The 26,366-nt window shown below is 48.0% G+C and overlaps 1 protein-coding gene across 1 annotated transcript in view; it reads right to left on the reverse strand.

Annotated features, from left to right (window-relative positions):
- ARHGEF3 (Rho guanine nucleotide exchange factor 3) overlaps positions 1-26,366 on the reverse strand; it is a 314,187-nt gene that overhangs the window by 272,196 nt on the left and 15,625 nt on the right. The window contains exon 2 of the mRNA XM_059161242.1: positions 6,723-6,815. Within this exon, the coding sequence (XP_059017225.1) occupies positions 6,723-6,784 (62 nt within the window). The 5' untranslated portion in view covers positions 6,785-6,815. The remainder of the gene's footprint in view (positions 1-6,722; positions 6,816-26,366) is intronic.

Below are 26,366 nucleotides of genomic sequence, written 5' to 3' on the forward strand. Positions count from 1 at the left end.
AAGAAGACACACAGATCCCATGTGCCTCCACGATGGGCTTATAGTTGTTTTAAACAATATATGGGAAATTGTAGGTTTGAAAGGAAGCTCACCCATCAACCAACACCCTTCTTTGAAGCCACTGAGGAATCTGAACGAGAAGTAAAGAAACACACCCAAGGCCACGCAGCCAGGAAGAAGGCAGTGTTTGCATGGGAGAGTTTCTGCCTGAATAAGAACCTTTATGAAGATACCGCTTTTTCTCAACGGATTCACCAGCAGGCTTCTAAAATGGGTTGGAAGACTCGTTCTACCTCTTGCCTACTATATTATTTAAAAGTTCCTAATGAAAACAAAATAATTATGGAATATTGAAAAAAATAAAATAAAATAAAATAATTTTTAAAAAGAAAACAAAACAAACAAAAAACAAACCAAAAACTGCTAAACAATTCAAATCCAACAATTGTGTTTTTGGTTATTTTGCCCTTCTATCCTAGGCACATCACTAAAGCTCTAGGAGGAAGCCTCAATGGCCCAGCATGTCCCCAGTGCAGTCAATACAACAGCAAATGTGGGGAGCTGCACACTCTACCCTCTCCTGAGAGGCCCCTCCAAGCACACTGACCTTTTACAGGCTATTTTAAGTCTGAGAAAGGCCACATATAAGTGAGCTTAAGTCAGCAAAACCCAAACAAGTTTGGCGACAGGCCCCATTTTCCCCTGAAAAGCCTGCTGGTGTTTGGAAGAAACCATATTCTAATGAGCAGATTGTAGGACATACTGCAGTGATCTCTAAGAAGACAGTATGGAGAGTGACCTTACCCAAGGCCACAGGGCTGGTGAGTCCAAGATTAAGGCTAGAGCCTCAGGTCAGGAGAGGCTGCACTCTCCCCTTTGCTGGGTTTCCAGCTTCTCAAGGTCAGCAGCTGAATTTTGGGAGGGTGGAAGAAGTGGAAGGGGCCCCACACAGCCCTGTAGGCAGTGAACAAGGAGCTCGTAAAAATCAGTGACCAAAACAGCTCCAGCCTGAGGACAAGACGGAAGCTGATAAGGAGATCATAAGAACGACTAACAGCACGCAGCAAACTGAACCCGTCTACAGGTGAGTGCTCTCAAGCAGGCTGCAAATCAGATATCCCTGAACACGAAACAGAGAGCAAACCTGTCTTTGGGATACAGCCCTTCGTGTAGCCGTCTACAAATGACTGTTTTCTGGCCAGTTCGGTCAACCAAAGCCGCTCACAGGCTGAGAGCCTACTGTGTGCTGGGCCCTGAGCCAGATGTGGGTGCTCCTACACCAGGCAAGGCCAGCCTTCCAGGAGAGGGAAGTCGAGCAGAGCTGGCACAGAGGAGGTGCTCAAGACACACTGAAATACATGAGCGAGCCTGAGAAGATCTTTATTTTCATAAAGAGACTTGCATTTGGGCAGGCTGAGAGTGAAACATCTTTATAATTCCTAATTTGAGCATTTTCCCAAAATGCTTACGGCTGCTGAGCAGTAAAGGGATACTGACTAACCGACCCACCCACTGAATGAATGAATGGATGACTGACTGACTGAATGAATGAATCAATCAATCAATCAACGAACACACAACCTTAAACCTCTCCATCTCTCCGGCATGGACTCAGTCCTAACCACGCACGCATGTCACCAGTCCCTTCACAGGAGGGATTTGCAAGTAGAGCAAGGGCTTCTCCCTTCAAAATTTTCCTCTTCAAACATCAGAAATTTCACATGCCTAATTCCACTGGGGCACAGCTGAGAAACGGAGGCCCAGGGAAGCAATATCCATCCACAGTCACTGGTGGCCGCAGAAAACTGAATTCCCCAGGGGTTTCAGCTCCTAGAAATCCTGCGTTCTCGTGAGTCAGCTCCTAGAGCTGAAAGTGGTGAGTCACCACTGCTCAGGCAATAAAGGCTGTAGGGAGAGGACACTCCTCAATAAAATCATGAGATTTAAAGACAAAACGCCCACAAACCACCGGAGCCAAACAGGCGTCTCCAGGGAGCCGCTCTCCTCAGGAAAGTGCGGTTAGCCCTTGGAGAGCTGAGGGTCCTTCTCGCTGGCCAGCTTTGTGATATCACCATACCTGAGGGACCCATTGTCAATACTCTGCCTCCTACACTCAGTCCAGAAACACTAGTGAGCACCTACTGTGTGCCACACCCTGGGTTAAATGACAGTGAGCAAAGCAGTATGATCTGGCCCCATGGAATTCACAGTCCTTTCAGTGAGGCAAACACTAAAATATAAACACATACAATGAGAACTTGTGTCAACTGATTGCCATTTCTATTTTTTTAAATATTTTATTTATTTATTTGACACAGAGAGATCACAAGTAGGCAGAGCAGCACACAGAGAGACAGGGGGTGGGGAGCAGGCTCCCTGCTAAGCAGAAAGCCAGATGTGGGGCTCAATCCCAGGACCCCGAGGTCATGACCTAAGCTGAAGGCAGAGGCTTAACCCACTGAGCCACCCAGGTGCCCCTGATTACCATTTCTAAAACACAAATCAGGGGCACCTGGGTGGCTCAGTCGGTTGGGCGTCTGTTTTTGGCTCAGGTCATAGTCTCAGGGTCCTGGGATGGAGCCCATGTCAGGCTCCCAGCTCCATGGAGAGTCTGCTTCTCCCTCTGCCTCTGCTCCTACCCCCTCTCCTGTTCACTCGTTCTCTCTCAAAGAAATAAATAAATCTTTTTAAAAATAAAAATAAAACACAAGTCTGGCCCTATCAGCCTCCTGATAAAAAATCTTCCGAGGTTCCTCACCCTATGTAAGAATAAAAATAAACAGACAACCATGAAAACAGCCACCTTTATTGGGTGTTTACTATATGCCACGTACTTTATCGTGATTAACTCAGGACATGCCCCAACAACCCACTGCAGCAGAGCCTATTATTATCACCACTGACCAACCAAGAATAGTTTTCCACTTAACTGCAGCTCATAGTGTATGCCTCCTGCCCTCACACCCGACTCTGGATCCTGTAAGAACTCACCTTATCCATCTTTCTGTGTCTGCTGCACAGGAAGTATTCAGCAAATGGCCACTGAATGAATAATTAATTGACGGATCAATGGGCAAGTTTCCTTCGAGGCATTATTGGCTAACGAGCTCAGTTTCAACACTAGAAGTAACTGTGATGTACAAAGAGCCAGAGTCAGACCCGAAACCTGAGCCCCAGGCTTGTCTCTGTGCGATCTCAAGACAAACACATCATCACCCTAGTCCAGACTGCTTAAAACTACTGATGAAGAAACAAGATATTATAATAATGAGCCTAAGATCATCTGGGTCTACATGTGGATGTCTCTGAAACATCATGGGAGGGGGCTTTAGGAAGGCCTCTGGAACTGCACACTGCCTGCTTTTAGAATGAGATCTAAACTTGCAATTTTAGAGTAGGGTGGACTGATTGGGCCTGTGGGTGCAAGTGACACACATCCTTCCACAGCTCAGTGGTTGCATAAAGCAGATTTACTCCAGTGACAAATATGCCCAACCTGGTGTTTAAAAAAAAGAAAAGAAAAGAAAGAAAGACAGAAAGAAAAGAAAAGAAAAAAGAAAAGGAAAAAAATAAACAAGCCTTACTCAATCGTGTGACTCTTGAACTTGGGCTTGTTGGTTTCAAGGCCCATGCTGAGGGTAGAGATTACTTAAATAAATAAAAAAACATAAAAAAAGAAGGACGGAGGGGCACCTGGGTGGCTCAGTGGGCTAAGCCTCTGCCTTCAGCTCAGGTCATGATCTCAGGTCCTGGAATGGAGTGGAGTGCTGCCTGTACTCTCTGCTCAGCAGAGAGTCTGCTCTGCCCTCTCCTCGCCCTCCCCCGCCCCGCCCCCCACCCCACCCCGCCTGCCTCTGCCTACTTGTGATCTCTCCCTCTGTCAAATTAATAAATAAAATCTTTTTAAAAAAAGAAGAAGAGCGCCTGGGTGGCTCAGTGGGTTAAGCCACTGCCTTCGGCTCGGGTCATGATCTCAGGGTCCTGGGATCGAGTCCCGAGTCGGGCTCTCTGCTCAGCAGGGGGCCTGCTTCCCTTCCTCTCTCTCTGCCTGCCTCTCTGCCTGCTTGTGATCTCTCTCTGTCAAATAAATAAATAAAATCTTTAAAAAAAAATAAATAAATAGATAGATAGATAAAAATTAAATAATAAATAAAGAAAGAAAGAAGAAGGAAGGAACAAAAGAAAGGGGGAAAAGAGCCCAAATTGGACTCATTCACTCTCCCACAACAGCCAACCAAGACTTCATTACAGTTTCCACCTATCCCAGGAAGGTGACCTTATTAGAAATCAACCTGAAATTTTCTCATCCGCACTAGAGAGATCACACGCAAGATTAAAACCCTGCCATTCCCTCTCCAACCCAAAAAAGGTGTCTTGACCTGAAACAATTGTTACTTTTGCTAATAACTTTCTTGCCCACCCTCCTTCCTACAAAAACCTTCCTATTCTGTACACCTCCTCACAGCTCCTTTCTACTTGCCCAGGTCATGAATCATTTAATAAAAGCCAATCTGATCTTCAAGTTTACTTGGTTGAATTTTGTTTTCTGACACTAGAAAACCCCTTTCCAGAGAAGCATTTTGGACAAACTTGGGTGAGGCTGCCACCCCAACCAGACCCCAGAACAGAGAAGCTGATGACACGCAGGAGCCTGTGTTCCCATGACGGCTGTGAACAAACCCAAACCCGAACTCTCAGCTCCCACCTCTCCCCTGGGGAAGGCCATGGATGCAGATTAACAACCAAGTGTGGCTAAGGCAACTGCAAACACCAGCGCGATGGCCCCACAGCTCCGTCCTTAAGGAGAACTCAATGCGGGTATGTTTGTCACTGCAAGGGAGGGCAATGGTGGGAGCTATTCTGTCCTAATGTTGCCTAATGGCCATAATGAGGGTAAGAACACAACTCCCTACCCTATAGGGCCATGTGAGAATTAAATGAGATACATCAGCCCAGTGATCCACACCGAGCCTGATACCCAGCATCTTCTTGGAGGATTGCCAATGGTGATGATGGCGGTGACAGTCGGTGGATAAAACCACCTGAAGTAGGAAAATCCAGCCAAAGGCTCTTCAAAACCAGGAGTCTAGAGAGAAGCAGATAATCCTGTGACATACTCTCCTGGAGAAACATGCTGATACTTTCAGAAGAGAAGACAAAGCAGCACCCATTCCCAGAACGGACCAGGACCGCCCAGATGTCCTGGGCCTTGGGATAGGTCCCTAGGTCCCTCTGAGGACAGAGGTTCACCCTCTGCCATTGGGAGATGAAACCAGGTAACAGGGACCTGAGGAGATGAACTTCCCCAGAGTCAAGAGAAGGAGGAAGACATGACAACCATGGAGAGATACCACTGTTCACCCAATGGACTGGCAAAAATGAAAGAGCAGGAAGAGCTGGGGTCCAGCAGGAGGGCAGGCAAACAGATCTGGCACCCTGTTGACAAGCTGTCTTTAGAGAATGACTTGGCAATATGTAGTAAGATCTTAAATGTATACACAGGAAGGTACAACAACTCCATTTCTCAGTAACTTCCTAAGAAAACTATCTGCCCACGTGTGCAGGAAGCACATACCCGACAGTGTTAGGGAAAACAATGGGACCCACATACCCACCACCCACAAGAACGAGGCTCAATAAACAGTGGGATTCTTATGCCACACATATGCTATTCATTTCATAGCAGATAAAAGGAAGACTCTCATGTACTGTCTTGAAAACATTTTAAGACAGATTATTGAATTTTTTTTGAAAGGTTACAAAATAGACCAATAAGCATAGTATGACTGCCTGTATCAAAAGAACAGAAGGGTGGGGGGGGGGGGAGAAAAGGAAAGAAAGAATGGCTTTTTTTCTCAGTATGTAAGCACCTAGAAAAAGTTCTGGAAGGAAATATACAAAAGTAGGTCACAGAAGTTACTTCTGGGAAAGGCAGGTGTGGAATGGGGAGGCTGGGAATGAAATTCGGGAAGGGTGTGTCACCTATTTTTAACTAGGAAAAAATACATCTATGCATCTCTTGGGCATTAAAATTAAATTAAATGAACACATTTGTGGTTTTCTTTAAGACATATCTCCTTATTTTTTTTTTAAGATTTTATTTATTTATTTGACAGACAGAGATCACAAGTAGGCAGAGAGGCAGGCAGAGAGAGAGAGAGAGGAGGAAGCAGGCTCCCCGCGGAGCAGACAGCCTGATGCGGGGCTCGATCCCAGGACCCTGGGATCATGACCTGAGCCGAAGGCAGAGGCTTTAACCCACTGAGCCACCCAGGCGCCCCAATACATTTGTTTTTAAGAAGAAAAAGAGGAGGTGGAAGAAAGAGAAAGAGGTAGAGGCCACCAAAGCTAAGGGACAGTCTTTGCCTTCTTTCAGGGACTGGCCACCCACACACGTAGACATAATCAACTGAGAAATTGTCCAGTTTCTAGGAATGAGTGCCCACAGCTTTTAGAATCAAATATTTAATTCTATACCACATTAGTCCTATTTATACCAACTCTCCCTTCTAAGTCATAGAAAAAAATCTCTCATACTTAACAAAGGTATCCTCCTCTGGTGTCAAAAATTGGAGACAGGGAAAGGGGAAAAAAGAAGTCCTACTATTTTCCAATTCTCGATGGCTTCCACTGACATACACAGACGTAGATGAAGTCCTACATTGTATTTAACTGAGGCATGTGAGAATTTCAAATTTTTTAATTTTTAAAGATATTTTTACCTTTCCTTGTTTTCTTCCATTCCTCTAAAGACACACTGATTCATTACTGTGGAAATGTCCATAGACACAGCATGGCTAGGCCAGGTCTTCTTTCTGAAAGCAAAAACAACCAATATGTATAACCTGGGCATATTTATGTTATAAACACACAAAAAGTTGTATTAAATACATACAAGGGGGAATATACCAAGGGTGGTCCAGTGTCCACTGAAATCCATTCTCCCTTTCTGCCACAGTTATTTGAGTTTTATCAGGGACTACATCTCCCTGGTGTCCTTGCAGGTAAGTTCCCAGTGGAATGAGAGAGGAAAGGTGCCACTTACCCATCTACGTATTAAAGACTTGGCACACAATTTACCCACCCTTCTCACTGGCTCCCACTGGCTAGAACTCAGCTGGGACTGTGCAGACGATGACCTGCATTTATAAAAAATAGAGCAACAAGACAGAAAGCAGCTGGGCCCCGTGATTGCCACCTTGGAACTACTACCTTAAAGAGAAATTGCTTTATTCTTTAAGTCACTGTTTTATCTGATCCTATTTTTAAGGCTAGTTAATTCTCATCACAGTTGGCACGATCCTTAAATATTCCCTTCGGGGCCCTTTTGAGGGTGAGTTTGGTTATTTGGAGCTTCTGATGTCCTCTGTCTATGGAGACAAGTAAGGCCAAACTATTTTCAATCACAACTTGGGTAAAACCACATGTAAGTTACGTAGTACTCAGCTAGTGTTAGATGAATGAAGATGTTAATGAGTATGTAATACCTTCCAGTGAGGAGACCATCAAGAGCAGGACACCTGGAAGAAATAGGGACACTGGAACCCACAGGCATGAGCTGTGAGCTTTGCTTCACAAAATGACTACGTGGAGTGGTAAAATATCCCAATGATCATGATATCCACAGGTAGGGACTTGAGTCTATGTGCTTGGAAGCAACAGAAGCTAGGAGAGACATGGGGATAAGACAGAAAACTAGAGAGAGAACGTTTCAATGGGCAGAGGGCTCTGCCGGCTCGTTCTTCCGCCCCGTGACCATCTTCCCCGGGTAAGTCTGAGATGGGAGATGGAGCTTCCCTCCTCAGCCTCATGTACTGCATTCCTCCCCACCTGGGGTGGGGTTAGCAGGAGAGCAGATTCTCTTTCGAAGGCATGGTCTCAAACCCAAACCAGCTGCTTCATCTGGTGTCAACCAAAGAAAGAGTCGTCAGTTTCAACACTGGAAGACTGGCTGTGCAGACCATACTGAGAGAGGGAGTATTGGCCTTCAACCTGGTGCCTCCTAGGCAAAAGGGGTTTTGGGGTAGGTAATTCAGACACCTGTGATCCTCCATGATCTCCCATGCTGCTGCATCAGGCTGCTGAGCCTCAGATCTGCTTGGCCCAATCTCCCGCCCAACCTCCTCCATCGGCCCCACCATGAGTCTGGCCTTTTTCCGGATCAAAGCACTATAGTGGAGCACCTGGCTGGCTCAGTCGGTAGAGCGTACAACTCTTGATGTCAGGGTTGTAAGTTCAAGCCTCATTTGGGTTCAGAGATCACTTTAAAAAATAAAATATTTTTTTGAAAAAAAGTCTCCATGAGGATAAACTCTCAAATCCAAGTGAGCAGGACCGGATATCTTGGACTCCAGCATCCCAAGGCATTGGAAAGAGTAGGTATTGGGGAGAATCCCCAGCCACAGTCTCCAATGCTCCTCTTTTATTTAACTTGCAAAAAGCACACCATGAGATATTTTTAGCATCTGGATCCCTGTCTGGGACCACTGCTCTGGCTTCCATCAGAGCTAACTTCATCAGCTAAGGCATGTGCATTACAGAGGGGCCCAGAAGAAGGCAAGAGGGAAGATGTGGACCTGGAATGAGGAAAGACGGAAGGGTAGTGAGATGTGGGCTCGGAGTCTCGGAGGGCCACCACCTCCCCACCATCCCCACTATGAAGGGAGAGGGGAGAAAGCAAGCAGCCCACACCAGAGTCACTTCTGCAGCCCACTTCAGCTCAGCCTGGAGGCCACATCTGCTCAATGTACAAGCCCTTCCACAGTACAGTAACCGCTGCAAGGGGGTTCGACACCTATGGCGCCAAACTCTGCCAACTCTCCTCGAAGCCCCATTTCTCAAGCAGCTGTGAGGGATCAGACCCTGCCCTCAAAGGAGCCCCAGCTGGTTCTGGGTCAGGGTTTCAGGATTTCCCTCCCCATGCTAGAGAAAGTATTCCGTAGACAACCACCAATAAACCATCACCTTTCTGCCTGTGGCAAGGGGCAAGGATTGAGGGCACCCAACTCTTATACTCCAGCCCTGAGGGGTGCCCAAGGCCAGGCACTGTTGTGGATTTTTTCATTCATTTCTCACATCAGCCCAGGATGCAGATACCGCCTCACTTTACAAATCAGGAAACTGGGCACAAAGAAGATCTGGCCATATGCCATATAGACAACAAAACGGTAAAGTCGAAATCTGAACCGAGCATTTGATCTGGGAATCCGTGCCCCTAATCACTACATTATAATGTGCACAGTAAAGCTCAGTGATGGCTGAAGGAATGAACAAACAAATGATGAATGAATAGCTTCAAAACAGTTTCAGGAATGGGGGGGCTCTGTGGGGACAGTGTCTCTATTAAGCCCTAGGATGGTGAACCATGAGCCTGACCCTGGATGCCAACCAATGGGTGATATTCTCAGACCCACCCCAAGACAGTCAGTCCCTGAACACTCTGAAGCCAGGGTTGCCAACTTCCATAAAAGGAATTTATTATCCTAATGCCGTTATCCCAAATAACCACAGCTACCTGTGTGCAGGCAGTAAACTCTGGGCTCACACCCAAAGGCTTTTAATCCACCCACGGCCCCACGGGGAAGGCAAGACCATGCCCATTTGACAGACGCCAAAACCAGAGCTCCGAAGGGTGCGAGCAACCTAAAGTCACAGCGCTTGCAGGAGGGCAGTCTTCAAACACTGAGCAGCCAGCCGAACCGCGCAAGCTTTCTGCTGAGGCACGATATCCACCACTCCAACTTGCTCAATCACAGAGTCGCAAAGATCAGTGGCGTTCTAACTCGGAAGCTGAGAAGTTCTGTATTAATCTCCCGTGACTCAGGAGTTCTCATCCCAGTCACTTCCATGGAAGAGGAATTCCACTTCACCCCAGCTAAACTCTGGGCACCACCTCTTCCTCATTCCTCTCCTCGGCTGGCTGGATCAGCGTGGACCAGCATTTGCTGAGCACCAACTTCTTGTAAGGCACAACCCTGTCCCTTAGACACCAAGCCCTATTAATTCTGCACTGAAAAATCTCTCTTCTCAGGAAGCACCGAGTGTTGGCGAGGATATACAGCAACTACAACTCTCACCTCTGCTGTTGGTGGGAGCACAGGCGGGTCTAACCGCCCTTGAGAACAGCGGGAATACTTGCACTTGCTCCTAGGACCATATGTGCACCAGGAGACATTTTCGAGAATGTTCTCAGTAGTACTATGAGTAACAGTTTTCTATTAGTTTCCTATTGCTGTTGTAACAAATCACCAAAGACTTAGTGGCATAAAACACAAATTTATCCTCTTATAGTTCCAGAGGTAAGAAATGAATCTAAAATGGGTCAGCAGGACTGCATTCTTTCTGGAAACTCTAGAAGACGACCCATTCCCTTGTCGTTCCCACCTCCTGGAAACCACCTGCGTTCCTCATCTCCCGGCCCCTTCCTCCATTTCAGAGCCAACAATGTAGCATCTTCAAATCTCTTCTCTCGCCTCTGCTTCCATTTCCAGGTCTCATTCTTTGAATTGGACCCTCCCTTTTCCCTCTTATAAGGATCCTTGTTACAATGGCCCCATCCAGATAATTCAGGATCATCTCTCCATGGCAGAGAGCGGTAGTAAATGTTCGTTAATCTATCAAGCTATAGTTATGATCTGTGCCCTTTTCTGCAGGTATGTTATGCTTTAATAAGAAGCTTTAGGAATTTTGTAACAACTAACTGTATCTGTTTAAAGTCCCCCCCCCCCAACCACTCCACTCAAGTTCTCAGTAATCCTCTCAACAGATAAGGATGCCGAAAGCTTGTTCTCTATAAATCACCACAGCCATGCTAAATCCCCCAACTTTGCATCCTACAATTCCAGGCCAATAGTTATAAAAATACAATAAATGTATTTAAAACAAAGGAGGAGGAAGAGAAGCAGTAGCTTCTCTGCCTCTCTCATTCCATTTCCACTCCACAGGCACGTGTCATTTCACCTCTGGATGAAGCAGATCCCAGCTGGCCCCCTCATCATCCCCTACCCTGGCAATCACTGTCCACCCGACTGGCCCGGAATATTTCCCTGACACCTGCCCCCTGGTCCTTCTCCCTCCTTTCACCCATCTGACATGTCCACAGGGAGCCCCACATCCTCCCAGGAGCTCCCCCCAGCTCCTGGAAGACATGCAATACAAACCACGGAATTTGGACTTCTTTGCTACTGTTACATACTAACTTTTGGTCATATCAAGTACCGAAATCTAAGCTCCCTCCAAAGACTGCAAACGCAGGAACAGAAATCAGATCTTGCACATTCAATTCTTACTGATGTGAACTACTTACACTAATGAAGAACAACTACTAACATTAACCTCTTCTGTGGAGCCCGTTTCATGTCACGTTCAGTGTTCCTCATGCATTATTTCATTCCCTCTTCTCCCAGCCACTGAAGTGGATGCTATCATGATCCCTCTTTTGAACAGGAAGAAACTGAGGCACAGAATGGCTAAAGAACATGCTGAGGGTCCCAAAGCTCATCACAGGAAGGATGGGATTGGAACCCATCCAATCTGATTCCAGAGCCCACTCTGCTTCCCTATGGCCCCACCCAAAAGCCAAAGTTAGGTGTATTATTGGTGACATGCTTGATCACAAAAAATACACACACACATACATTTTTAATATGTTATAAAAACCAGTACACAAATAACAAATCAAGACTCTTCACCAAATAAGATCTTTTCAGCCGCAGATCTCAAAGGAGGACACGCCCTCTGGAGGGATTTGCCAAAGCTCTGCATATTCCTTGCTCTGCATCATGCTTGGCATCCAGGGGGCTTTATAAACATTTATCAGTTAAAAAAAAAAAAAAAAAAGCCAGAATTTGTCCTCTAGCCTTTTATCAGAATAGGGAGAGAGATGGATACTTTTTTTTTTTTTTTTTGCCTACCAATCTCAGGGTCAAAGCCAACGCCAGAGTTGAAGGCTGTTGGACAACTCAGTCTGTGACCACAAAGTCCCAAGCCATCTGCCCCAAATGACCTCATCTCCTCGATGGCCAAGCATTGTGACCTAGAGACCTTGGCTAGTACCAAGGCCACCACCCCGGAGGGTGGCTGAAGCCATGAAACTGAAGCAGAGATAATGACATCAGCAGTCCTTCGGTCCCCGGCATATCATGTGGCGGCTGGCTCAAGCCCAAGCACTCCCTCCCCTCAAGCCCGCCCCGCGGTCAGGTACCTGTGCCGTCCACTTACCCTCATCCTCTCACAGATCGGCTCCAGCATCTGTGTGGATACAGAAGAAAGGGGCTGTGCCCAGGAGCAGGCACGCTATCGAGAAGATGTTACTTTTAACTGGCTTCCTCTGAGGAGGAACTTGGGGCTGGCTGGAGGTTAAGATGGGCTTCAGTTATATCTGTACCCCCAGCATCTTTACAAGAACACACAAAAAAAGTGTTTTTATATTTTGGAGGTTATTAAAATTGTTTCAAAGTTTCTTTTAATAAAAAAAATGTATCATTACAGTACAGTGTGAGACCACAGCAATAGAGAGATATATAGTTACAAGGGGATCAGCACCTACATTAGCCTGAGGGAATCATGGAAGGCTTCTCAGAGGAGGCACTGCCTAGGCTGAGTTTTGAAGGAGGAAGAAGAGCTTGCCAGGCCAACAATCCAGGATTGCTCTGGGTGAAGGGCATGGCGTAAGGAACCACAGGGAGGAAACAGAGGTCACGAGAGTGAGAAGAGGGTAGAAGGAAGTAGGAGGAGGGATAGAATACCACAGTACCTCCTCTTGATGGGCTGTGCACTGTCAAGTTAAATGACATAATTTATGCTGAGGGTTTAGCCAAGAAGAGGCACTTGTGAGTGGCTGGCATTATCCATTGTTACTTGTATGTCTACTCTATCCTCCCTGGAGACCAGACTCTGTGGACCTCCTGGGGGTGGGGGTGGTTGTTGGGGCAAGAATTTGAAAATGAGATCCCCACAACCACTCACTGGGAGACACTCTGTTCACTCAACCACTCGTGTGCCCCCCACCTTTCCCAGAGCCCGTCAGTGCCCCGCTAGTCTCCCTCCACATCTCTTCCCTCATCCCAATCCCACCCACAGGGGTGGAAGGGTCTCCCCAGCTGCACCGGATTTCCTGACACCCCAACCATGAACCCACTGACAGGTATAACAGTAGCTGAACAAACGAACAAGCCAGCTGACAGCACTTTTCCACGCTAACGAAGGACAATGCGAACCTGCTACAGAATCAGGACATCACGGATGCCAACACCACACAGCTGAAGAAATAACCACGGGGAGCCAGCCACCCCAGCACCACAGAAGAATGAGGTCCCAAGAGGCAAAAACCCCATAGCACCCACCCAAGTCCTTCTGTCACTCTATCAAAGAAAGATGTACCCTAGAGACCCAACGACTCAGGTGCCACAGCCCCAGACACAAAGTCAAGGTGCCTCAGCGAGGAAATGGGTGCAACAGGCTGATGTCATTTTCATACTTGCTCCAACAAGCAGTTTGAACTCCACACTTGCCCTCGCTCCAACAAGCAGTTTGAACTCCACACTTGCCCTCGTGCCGGGCAGCCTCCGGGATAGGCAGCTGGCTCTCTATGTGTCTTCATGACATGGAGAGGCTGAGCCAAGTGAGCCACAGCGGCAGGTAACAGCACTCGTTCTCACCGACTAGGTCAAGGCTGTGAGTGTGGGCATGGCAAGCTTATTTGGGGAGGCATGGACGGGAGATTAGGTCAGTTCTTGGGGCTCTCATCCCAAGCCTCCAGTCTCCCGAGTGCGAGCTCACAACCCAGGGTCTAGAACAAAGGGCCAGTGGGGATACCACCGGTGGTCAAGTCCTGTCCAGGCTGCCTGTACTTACACCAGAGAGTGTTCTGAGTTCATCCAGGGCATCCCTACTCCCATGATTCTTATGCCAGGGTAAGTTCTCATATTCTATAGTTTCAATGCAACAACAACAACAAAGTTTGAAAAACCTAGCTTCATAGGAAACTTCTACCACCACCTGCCTCTCTCTAAGTCTCTCCAATAACGTCTTTAGTGGACACTTGGTACATTTCTGTTGGTGGAGAGAGAGAGAGCATGCTTATCCATTCATGGAGGAGCAATGATAGGGGGGATAAGTCAGAGCCATCAGAGTCTCCCATCTGTGCTACCCGAAAGAAGATGGATGCTGCCCCGGGAGGGCACGGACAGCCCAGGGGTCATCACAGCCCTCACTGTCCTCCTCCTCTTCACCATGGGCAACAGTGACAGGGGCCTTCCCATGTCCCCGGCACACTGTAGAGGACTTCAGATGCTCTGATTCCATTTCATCCTCTCAACAACGTTGTAAGGCTCTTATCTCTTTCTCACAGATGAGGAAACGGACATGCAGAGGGCTTATGTGACTGGCCCAGGCCCCCAGAGCTAGTGAGTGCAAGGGAAAACCAGGACATGCGCACACTGTCCCTCCTCCCTCAAACAAAAGACCAAAAGGGAAACAACAGTCATAGAAAATGGTCCCAGAAAAGGCCTTGTGGCAATTTTCCCAGTTGGGCAAAAAACAGGCAGAGATTTTCTGACCTGTTCCTTTGCCAACCAGGGCATTTGTTAAAATGAACTTCACAGGGGCACCTGGGTGGCTCAGTGGGTTAAAGCCTCTGCCTTCAGCTCAGGTCATGATCCCAGAGTCATGGGATCGAGCCCCGTCGGGCTCTCTGCTCAGCGGGGAGCCTGCTTCCCTTCCTCTCTCTCTGCCTGCCTCTCTGCCTACTTGTGATCTCTGTCTGTCAAATAAATAAATAAAATCTTAAAAAAAAAAAATGAACTTCACAGAACACTGACACACATCACACTCACTAATTTAGCAGGAGCACAGTAGTCCAGTTTGCCTCCTTATTCCTTACCTGCAAGGACCAGTGCCCAGTACAGCACACCGGATGCCCAGAGAGGGCTTCAAAACACCTGCAGAAAGATGAGCTCTCCTAAAAGCCCAATCGGAAATCACATTTCATGAAACTGTATGTAGCTAGCCACTGGGAGACAACTCAAGATTCATGGGAATTTATGGGGCTCGAAGGGGAGGAGATGAACAAGACCTATCAAGGACCTACTCTATACCCATATTAAGTCACAACAGATCCCCGTGAGATGCACACTGGCATCCACATGTTGCAGAGCAGGAAACGAACTCCAGCTGCAGCAGCTAGGTCAACCTCCAGCACCTGGAACGCCACGACAGGGGCTGAGCTGCTGGGTCTGACGGACTCCTAGGTCCAGGCTTCCAAACTTCCAACACCCCCGAGACTCTGGCACCTGAGTAAATACACAGCCGGACTTCCCCATAAAATAAAACTCTCTGGCTAAATCTTAGCTCCATCTTTGTGCTCTGACCCCATGTGTCAGCTGAGAAAGACCCTGCAAAGGGGAGGACCAACTGCAGCGCTCTGACCTTGCAGAGCAAATTCTAACATTAGTGGGAATGTCCCTGGAAAGCCCCTCAGGACGGTGCCTAATGGAGAGGGGTTCCAGAAGAGCCCACAAGGAGCCCAGAAGAGCCCAGAGCTAGAATAGGTGGTTGTGTGTTCAAATACACTAAAGGTCAAGTCTGTGGTTGGGTCAGACTCACCACAGTAGGGCTACCCCACACTATCCGGGGCATGTGGGGTGTGGGGCTAGCTTGGATGACCCTCCCGAACATATACACACTTCAGTGGAACAGCAGGATTAAATATTTATTTCTTTTTTGAAGAGCTGCTAGTTTAGTTCACCTAAGTGAAACACAAGAGAGATGTGATTCCAGGATACCATAATTCTGTGATAATACAATCTTCCATTTACTACTAGAACACCTATACTGTGAATTATAAACACATTCTCAACAGAGATAATCAACTTAAGCCTTGGGTAATTTGACCTTTGCTACTTAGCAGCTATGAGAGATTGGAAAGGACTCCTGTGCCTCAGTTTCTCCACCTGTAAAGTAAGACACCACGGGGTTTCTACCTCATGGGACTTCCGTGGGGATTCGGTGAAACACTGCAGGTGAAGAACCCAGCACAGGGCTTCACAAAGGTTCGTGTGCCCTCCCCCTTCATAATAACCCAAAAGACAAGAAAGCACAGGGGCTTGGGGAGAGGTTAACAACTTTTCAGAGGTTCCACAGTGAGTAAGCTCCAGAGTCCACGTCACAGCCAGTGCTGTGGGTCTTGGAGGGCCAAGTGTACGAGGGGAGACCTGGCTGGAATGAGGTGGCCCATGGCAGCTAGGTCTAAGGGCCCAGGGGACAGAACCGGAGGCTTCAGGAGCTGGGACGCTGAGCAGGAGAATGGAATGAAGTGGCAGAAAGCCCTTCCAGGGAATATAAAAATACCCAGTGAGGAACCATTCCAGACCCACCCAGAAGGCAAGACTCTACAGGCACAGAGATGTCAGGAAGAAGCAAATCGCCAGCCCCGTCCCAGTCACAAAGAAGACAGTGACGTGGGTGACAGTCACCCTCAATGAGCCTTGGAGCATTCCACCCCTCCTGCCAGCCTACCCAGCACCCTCCTCCCTGACCCCTAGGCTTGGCAAGATCCCATCTAGGATTCCAGATCCCTCCCCTTCCCCTCCAAGAGGCCCACACCCACAGCACACACGAGAGATGACAGCGAGGAATGAGCCATCTGGAGAGGGCCAGCCAAGTCACATGTCCAGCATTGGCCTGGCTCTGAATAGTCACTCCCTGCTCGGGCTGAGAATGAACAAGGGAGGCCTCTCTGACACCGTAATGGGACTTCTATCACACAGCAGCCTTGCACAGGTCACGAGTAAGACTGCACCTTCCACAAAAGCCGTCTGGAAGATTTGCAGGCAGCAAGGAGACAGGAGAGAAGGAGGACCCTTTCTTTTGGTGCTAATCATTCCCCCAAGTCCAGGGAGGGGCAGACAACAGAAAGGGGCAGATGCTTCTGGAGTCGAAGCCTGGCATTTGATCCCTGTGCTCTGCCGGGGTGAGAACAGCTGTTCTCCATCACTCCCCTCCCAAGAGGCTGGCAGGGAGCCCGAGACCACAACCCAAAGCAAATCTGGAGGCACAGGCCCCCACATTGCTGGGACATCAGCTGTAATAAAGACACTTGCCCGTGAATTCAAAACAGCAGGACATTTTAATTCCTACCAATTGTAGGAGGGAAGCAGCTGCCACCACTACCCAGAAACTCTACCTGGTGACCTGGCACCCAGAAGCCCCACCTCACCCTGCAGGGCAGGATGTGCAAGGGTCTATGGCTGAGGACAAGGTCCTTCCATGATAGAATCATAAGCTGGCAGAGCTGGGAGGACCTAGAGCCCTCAGAACCCACAGGTGCCTTGACTCAGCAGAGCACAGAATCGTCTGTGCGCAGAACCATGCTTGGCCCCAGTGCAGGCTTTCTGAATCAGTCACCGAGGCTGGGCCTGGGAATCTGCACCCTCTCAGGTGAGGCAGCCGGCCCAGCACTGGGCTGCTCTGGAAACAGAATCGGTCCAGCCTGCTGGGTTTCACTGCCGGGTATCAAGGCCCTCTCATTGATGGTTCATCCATTCGTGCGTCTGTTGACTCTTTAAGAGCATTTACCCAAGGTCACCCATAAGACACAGTTCCTGCCATTCAGGGAGCAGCTGGGCTCTTCTGGGGAACTTCTCAGAAATGCAGCTGTCCAGGCTCCACTCCCTGTGATGTAGATTCTGAGGGACTCAAGAATCTTTGGTGGGAAAACCAAAGCAAGGCCTGACACGGAAAGGCACCTGGAAATGGATGTCCAGGCAGGCAGTTTGGACCGAGGAGCTAGGCTGTGCGTGGCTTCGTGGAACGAGGGAGGGAGGATCTTACCCAACACCCACCACACGCCAGCCCCCTGACTACGGTTAGTGCTATGCATGTCCCCCACAGCCCTGGCAGAGGGCTATCTGAATCCCCATCATCCTCAGACGACAGTACCAGGTTTGGAGCCGGGGAAATGATGAGCCCGAGGTCCTGGCACCAGGAAGCCTGAGCTGGGATTTGAACCCCAACAACCAGAGCACTGGCTCTTTTCAGTACCATACTCAGGCTCAGGCAAGGACGCCTCTGTCCACCCAACTGTGAGTCCAGAGACCTGAGAGGGGGACTTGCCCCTTCCTTCTTCTTATCCCTTCTGTACAATCAGGCCTGGCCCTTTGTCCTCTACCCCCTTCTCTTGAACTTGACCTCTAACACCACAAACCACCTCCATTATGACCTGTGGTATTTAAAATACAAGCCCAATCAGCCAGGTCACTCCCTGGCTTAATCCCCTACAAGGCCTCGCCACAGGACTGAAGATACAAATCTTCCTCCCAGGTTTGCTTCGAGGCCTTCCAGAGTATCCCCTCCATTCTCTCTCACTCCAGCTCTTTCAGCTCAGAGGCCTTCGGCCTTCGGCCGACCTCCCAGGAACTCCCAGGAACACCAGAACTCAGCTGGGTCCCCAGCGTCCTCCAAAAGGCAAGGCCTTTTGGCAGAGGCAGCTCTGTCCTACCCACAGCTGAACCCCTGCAGACGCAGTAGGGATGTGCATGGCGGGGTAGGGGGTAGTTGCTGACTGGCCAAGGGACTCCGCAGCTGGCAGCAGAGAAGCCAGGGAATCAGCAACTGGACAGACAGGCCAGGGCTAGACAGGGAAGGGAAGACTGTGAACACCAAAGAAAGGAGCTAGGACAAAAGCCTAGGGGCAGCCGAAGAGGCTCATGGAAACAAGGGAATAATAGGACCAAATTCACATGCACACGCTGCTGGTAGAACTGTTGTTTTCTCTCATCTCTTTGCAAGGCCACCTGCTGAGAACCACTAAAACATTAAATCTGCCTGCCCACTGACCCAGGAGTTCCAAGTCTACCATGGACACTCACTGTAGCATCCTTCTATATTAGCAACAAAGAAACAGTGACCTCACCAGCCATCTGAAGAATAACCCATCGCGGGCAAGTCCACAACCCCTCTTCCCACCCTTGCAGCTGGCTGCGTTTCAGAATTCACAATGTTTGCATCTCAGAAAGGTGACATGAAGTGTGGACAGCATGCTGTGTGCAACACCAGCGGAGTGAGGGACGGCAACCATAGTCAAATACGTAAGCATTTCTGCAGCTGTGCATGTGACTATTCTGCTGCATCCTAGGAAAAGCCTCCTATTAATTCAGGCCAGGTATAATCAAAGGAATAGTTTGCACCAAACTTTTTTAAAGGCATGCTGTTTTTTGAGGCTTAGGATGTCCCAACCAGCCACCCTGGAGGACTGGAAATGTCCTTCCCCTGTCAGAAAGACAACTGTGAAAGCACCCAAGCCCAGAGCCAGAGATCCCCTACAGCTCACACCATGCCCCGGGACCCCCGAGGTCCATTCAGCTCAGAGATCTGTCCCAGCACAGCCACCAGGCTGCCCCAGGCATTGGACGTAACAGACTTGAATTTGTTGCTGAGGATCAGCCCAGGGAGTGGGTGCGGAGTGATATGCCTGGGCAGACAGAGGCGGGTTCCACTTCCTCACTGGATCCTCTCCAACCCAGCCTGTAATACCAGCCGCCGCCACCGTCTAATCCTGGGCTTTGGTGAGAGCTAACTGATGTGCAGGTTCCCTCCTCTTCCAGGTTGGGACATTATAGGGACTCTGAGGAGAGCACCAGATAGATGCACCTCTCCTTTAAACAGCACCGCAGGGGCATCTGGGTGACTCAGTTGATTAACCGACTACCTTCGGCCCTGCACCTCGGGGAGCCTGCTTCTCCCTCTGCCTGCTGCTCCCACTGCTTGTGGGAGCACAAGCAGTGCTTGTGCTCTCTCTCTCTCTGTCAAAAAATAATAAAATCTTGGGGCGCCTGGGTGGCTCAGTGGATTAAGCCGCTGCCTTCAGCTCGGGTCATGATCTCAGGGTCCTGGGATCGAGTCCCGTATCGGGCTTCTGCTCAGCAGGGAGCCTGCTTTCTCTCTCTCTCTGGCTGCCTCTCTGTCTACTTGTGATTTCTCTCTGTCAAAAAAATAAATTTAAAAAAATAATAATAATAATAAAATCTTGTAAAAAATTAATAAATTAAACAGCACTACAATTAGGAAAGGTCCACATTCCCTCTCAAGCACTGGTCTTTCCTGCCAGGTAAGGATCACACCAGGGGTGAGAGGTGGGTACTGCTCACGTTGCAGTATTGGGGGGCGGCGGGGGGGGGGGGGAATGGGTGAAGACAAGGAGAAACACTGGGGAGAAGCAGCATCACGGGGAGAACTCAGGCCTCCCTCCAGCCCACCCTGGCCTCTGACAGCGTTTCAGTTCCCCAGCCTTCCTCCAAGGGCTTGAGACAAAGACTACCACGTATTCTATTTCCTCAATGTATTGATATACATTGATAGATTTCCCCAATCTATCAGTAAAATAGTTTGGAAACAAACAAATAAATAAGTTTGCGACATACACAAACTACACAAATCTTAAGTGTACAACTAAGTCATGTTTATAAGTACTTACAATCCCATGTCATCACCAACCAAATCAAAATATAAAACATGTCCAGCCACCTAGAAGGTTTCCCCGTGCCCCTCCCGGTTAGTGCCCTACCCAAAGGCTCTTTCTCATTGCAGAGTATATTCCATTGTGTGGATCTACTATTTGCCTACCCATATGGCTGCCGATGGGCACTTGGGTCATTGCCATGTTTTGAGATTTATGAATAAAGCTGCTAGGATCGTTTGTGCGCAAGTTCCTGGACAATCATCTACACCTAGGAGTGCTATACAGCCTGGGGAGCCTGATGTCCAGCTGTGGTAGACACGGCCAAAATGGTTTTCCAAAGTGGCTGTACCAGTTCCTACCTCCACCAGCAGTGCTGGAGGGTTTCAGCTGCTCCTTATCTTTAACTACATTTTCGTTGTCGGTCTTTTTCATTTGGCCATTCTGGGTAGACACACAGTGCTATCTTATTGTGGTTAAATTCTTCTAATGACTCCTGAGGCTAAGCACCCTTCCATATGTTTACTGGTCATTTGGAATCCTCCTTGGTGACGTGCTTGCTCAAGTCTTTGGTCGCTTTTATATTGGGTTGTCTGTTTCTCATTGGTTGGTAGAAGTTCTTTATATATTCTAGAGATGAATCTTTGGGGGGACATATGTATTTCAAATATCTTCTTCCGGACAGCATTTTGCTTCTTCACTCTCTTAATAGTGTCTTTTGAGAAAAAGTTCTTAGTTTTAATGAAGTCTAGTTTATAAATTTCTTTCCTTCTTTTCCTCACAAAAAGCATGATAGTGCTTTTTGTGATCTTGTCGAAGAATTCTATGTCTAGCCTAATTTTCATTCTTCTCTAGTATTTTCTAGAAGTTCCATGATTCGCCTTCCACGTTTAGGTCCTCAACTCATCTCCAGTTGTTTTTTTATATATGGTATGAGGTAGCAGAGGCTGGCTTGTACTTCAAGTTCCATCAGCTGTGACCACAAACCAGACACAAGAAGGACCGATATGTGGCTTCCCAGACACCCCTGGCTTTTACTGGATCTTGCAGAAGCATCTAATTCTACCTCGCCTCCTACAACCCAACAAAATTCAGATGTACACATCCCTATTGTTTGAGAGAATTTCTGGACATACACCATATACAAGGCACTCTCATCTCAGGGGAAGCTTCCACAAATTCCCACAGTCCATCTTGACAACTGTACACAGGTCAAATCCTTTTAAAATGTAAAACGGTAAAAAAAATAAAAAAATAAAACGCAAAAGAGTTAAGAGGAATATGCATAGAGACAATGTCAGATAGCACCTGGCTGTGGGATCTGCTGGGCGCCGGCTCTCTGCATCTGCAGGCTGGAGGTTAGGGGGCCTGCAGGGTATGACCAGTCATAGCCCCTGTTATCACCATGCCCTCAGCCTGGAGAAGGGACCAAGAAAACATGAGGGATGAGAAAGTAAACAGGGAGAAGCACTGAGGGAAGTTCTCCCTTGTAACGTCTGAGCCAAGACCTATGTCTGCAAAGGAGCCAGCCCTAAGAAGAGAAGGAATAAGAACATTCTAGATAGAAGGAATGCCACACTCAACGGCTGAGAAAGAACAGAGATTGGGATCTTGCTAGAAGGCATGACAGGGAGTGGCAGAGTGTGTAGGTGAAGGTAAGAAAAAATTTGGATTTTTTCCTAAGCGGAGGATTCCGCTACATCTCAGCTATCCTCTTGAATATGCACCACACATGTTCTCTAAGAGGATGAAGGGCATTCAGATGACTTTGAATCCCTTCTCTCATACCCCAGTTAATGCCAGGCAAAGACCTGCTCTCAGCCTTGAATGTGCCGGTATATGCATGTACACACATGTGCACACACGCACACGCGCGCACACAGACACACACACCCAGGCCCCGTTGGTGATACCTCCAGCTGAGGACTCTCAGTTCCTCCCCCAATTCTGGCTGGGACGGTGTCTACCCTGCTGACTTTTATGTCTCTGCTCATGATTTTTCAGCACTTAAACCAGCTGTAATTGTACTTGCATTCATGTGATGGTTTGATTAATATCTGTTTCCTGAATGAGGCTGTCTGTTGACTCCAGAAGGGCAATGTGAGCCTGTCGGGGTCACCAAGGCTTCCCCAGCACCTAGCGCAAGAGCTGACCCAAAATAAGTGCTCAATAGTATATATTTTAACTTTTTTGAATGACAAAGTTCAAACACAAACAAAAACAGAAAGAATGTGCCCAGCGTACAACTTCAATTAGCTCATTTTTTTTTTTTTGGAGCTCATTCTTAATTTTCTTTCCTCTACACCCTTCCCAGGGAAGTAAACTCCAGCCATCATTCCACTCAATGCACCTGTGGAGGCACGAATGAATGCATGCCCCCTAGGCTAAAATCGAGGAGGGGCCAAGGAAATGATAAGCTTCTCCACCGCGTTAGCAACTCTGATAAAATTTCAGGGGACGGGACTGAAACTATTAGCTAAAATGAATTTCCTTTTCCCCCTATTTATTGGTCTTTCACTTTTCAGGGCTATCCATTGCCACATTCATTAAGAAGTGACTGTAAAACAAGGAAGGTTACATCTTTCCCATAATCTCTGTCACATAAAAATCTTAAAAGAGCAAATTTCTTTCCATAAAACAAGGCATGTCTTTTACAAACAAGAAAAAATAACAACCCCCACTTGGGGCAATCTATAGTATGCCTGTTTTATCTATTGTAACATTTATGGTAACTTGTTCACAGTGAGCCTGGTCTTCCTGAAGTGCCAATGTGGTGTTACAAAGTCTAGATACAAATGTCATGACCATGATAGTTCCAGTCTAGCTCAGGGAGTAGCACTCAGTACTTAGGGAGTCTTTAATGTCATCCACTTTTCTATGTCCCAAACACCCATAAGAATGACCCAACATGCTAGAATGCAATCCTATCTAATGTTCTTTTTGTTGTAAAATATAGTATCTGTATTTTCTAACTTTTTTCCTAAGCTTTTCTTTCCTAGAGAAAATTCTTTCTTTAGACTTATGACCTAGACATAGCTCACGTGTTGGAGTCTAACCTCCCATGAGCACGTGTGTGTGTGTGCACGCGCGCACATGTGTGCATGTGTGTACTAGCATGATTGTAAGTCCAGGCTCCTCAATCTCTGCCCTTTGTGGCCGGACAGGGGTAACCTCAGGCAAGTTGCTTTACCCCATTAGCCCTCTGCCTCTGCCGTAGCTGCTGGGATGAGGCAGAGGCGTAAAGGAGACAGAGCGTGCAGAGCCCTGAGCCCAGCAGGTACACACCAAATGCTCCATCACCGTAGCTGCTGTGATTTCTATTTCCAAAAAGGAGCTGAAAAACAACTCTGGACAACTTCTAACTTCTGCTGGGGAGCCTTCCTGATGGCCTGCCTGGCAAGTGGGTACACCTGCCCCTACTCCCACAGGGCAGGGGTGGGGGTAGCCGAAGCCGGAGTTGGAGGGGGTGTATACCCAGAGGAAACTCAAGGCAGGGCAGCTGTGGCCTCTGAGTCACAGCCCAGCCCCTCCCTGCTACCTCCCTTTGTTCTCTGGGGGATGGAACTGTGACTCACCCGGGCTCCAGTCCTGGCCTGGGCCCATCTGACCAGGGGATCAGACTAGCCTGCCCTCAGTCACTAACACTCCATGCACACAGGCTGGCCAGGCTGGACCCCAGTCAGCAGCAGCAGATTTCAGAGGGACTCTCTGGGCTCTTGTGGGTAGCTTACTCCCACTCCACACCACCTCCTTTTGGTTTGTGGCTGTTTTTTCCCCCTGAGTGCTCCATCTTAATTCAATTTTAACCTGTGAAGAAAAAGTCCAAGAGACTCACTGTGATATTCATACCCATTTCATACCCTCTAACTCCTTTGATACTTTTTTGTTATTATAGGAAAATATACATAACACAAAATTTACGATTTTAGGGGCACCTGGGTGGCTCAGTGGGTTAAGCCTCTGCCTTCAGCTCAGGTCATGATCCCAGGGTCCTGGGATCGAGCCCCACATCAGGCTCTCTGCTCAGCAGGGAGCCTGCTTCCACCTCTGTCTCTCTCTGCCTCCCTCTCTGCCTACTTGTGATCGCTACCTGTCAAATAAATAAATAAAATCTTTAAAAAATTGACCATTTTAGGGCGCCTGGGTGGCTCAGTGGTTAAGCCGCTGCCTTCGGCTCAGGTCATGATCTCAGGGTCCTGGGATCGAGTCCCGCATCGGGCTCTCTGCTCGGCAGGGAGCCTGCTTCCTCCTCTCTCTCTCTGCCTGCCTCTCTACCTACTTGTGATTTCTCTCTGTCAAATAAATAAATAAAATCTTTTTTAAAAAAAATTGACCATTTTAGCTATTTTTAAGTGCACAATTCGGGGGCAGTAAGTGCATCACACTAACCATCTCCACTGTCTGCCTCCAAAACTTTTCATTATCCCAAGCCAAGGCTCTGTACCCACTAAACTATAGCTTCCCCTTCTCCCCTCCTCTGGCCCTGGTAACCTTTGGTCTATTTTCTGCCTCCAAGAATCTGTCATTCGAGGAATCGCATATAAGTGGAATCACACAGTTTTTGTTCTTTTGTGTCTGGCTTATTTCACTCAGCATGTTTTTCAAGATTCACCCCTGTTGTGGCAGGTGTCAGAACTCCCTTTCTACAGCTAGTAATACTCCGATGTATGTAATTACCACATCTGTCTATCCACTCATCTGCCAACAGACACTCGGTGGTTTCCACTTTTTAGCTACTGTGCATAACGCTGCTATGAATACGGGTGTGCAAGTAAATGAGCCCTTCTCTCTAAACAACTCCCTGAGGTGGGCTGTGATTACTGTCATTCTCAGTTTACAGACAAGGAAACTGAGGTTACCCCTGTCAGAGGGCAGTGCCAGCATCTGAACCCAGACCGATGCTCAGCCCACGTGCATTTTCTGTCCTGCACAATGCCTTACTGAGGTCTGTAACATCTTTCCTTGTTCTGGCCTAAGTTCCCCTGAAAAGGGAAATGGGGGAGATGCTGTACTGGTGGAATTAGTCTAGACTCCCTCCTTGCAAGGAGAAACCCCACTCCATCTAGACTGGGGAAAAGGGATTCGTTGGAAGGATAGTGGAAAAGCTCAGTCAAGTGACTGCATCCAAAGCTGTCACTACTCCAAGTCGGGGACCCTGTCCTTACTGGTCTGGACCTGGGTGCTTCTGCGTATCTTCTCTGCTGCTTCTGAGCAAGTCAGGGTGAGCTGGGAGAAGCCCATGGCCTGGCCGGGCAGGTTCTCTATGTGGCCCTGAACCAGTCATCATAGCCGGTGGTGGAGACTGCGATGGGCCCAGCTTGGGCCGTGGCCCCAACCCAGGCTCAGGAGAATGGAGACTCCTTCCCAAGGAGAGGGAGGAAGGCTTGGCAAATGCCTAACACAGACGCTCACTGTGGTGCAATCTACAACAGCAACAAATTGGAAGCTGCCCAATAGTCCTGAACAAAACAAGGTTAAATAAATGAAGTTGCTACATCCACTCAGTGAAACATGATGTAGCTGTTTAACAAGTAATAATCATGAAGAGTGCCTAGCAACTTAAAAAAAAAAAAAGAAAAAAGAAGTTTGTACAGCAATGCCTGGTGGGAAAAGTCGGGAGACACAGACATACACATAGGCCTACCTCTCTGAGCAATTCATAGGTAAGAAAAAATACAGGTAAGCATTGTATCATAATAGAAGATTCATAAAAGATTTTTTATCTCTAATGTCCCAATTTTCATCTATTGGTTCAACAAATATTTGCTGAGTGTCTACTTGGTGCCAGGTGAGGTGCTGGGTATCTGGCAGGGAAGAGAACAGAAGGAAAAAACACTGTCCTTATGGAATTCACTTTTCAGTGAGGGAAGCAGACAAAAACCAAGATGAATAAGCAAAAAGATCCCCTCTGCCA

This window comes from Mustela lutreola, chromosome 2 (assembly GCF_030435805.1).
Source record: "Mustela lutreola isolate mMusLut2 chromosome 2, mMusLut2.pri, whole genome shotgun sequence".
In the NCBI taxonomy this organism is placed as follows: Eukaryota; Metazoa; Chordata; class Mammalia; order Carnivora; family Mustelidae; genus Mustela; species Mustela lutreola.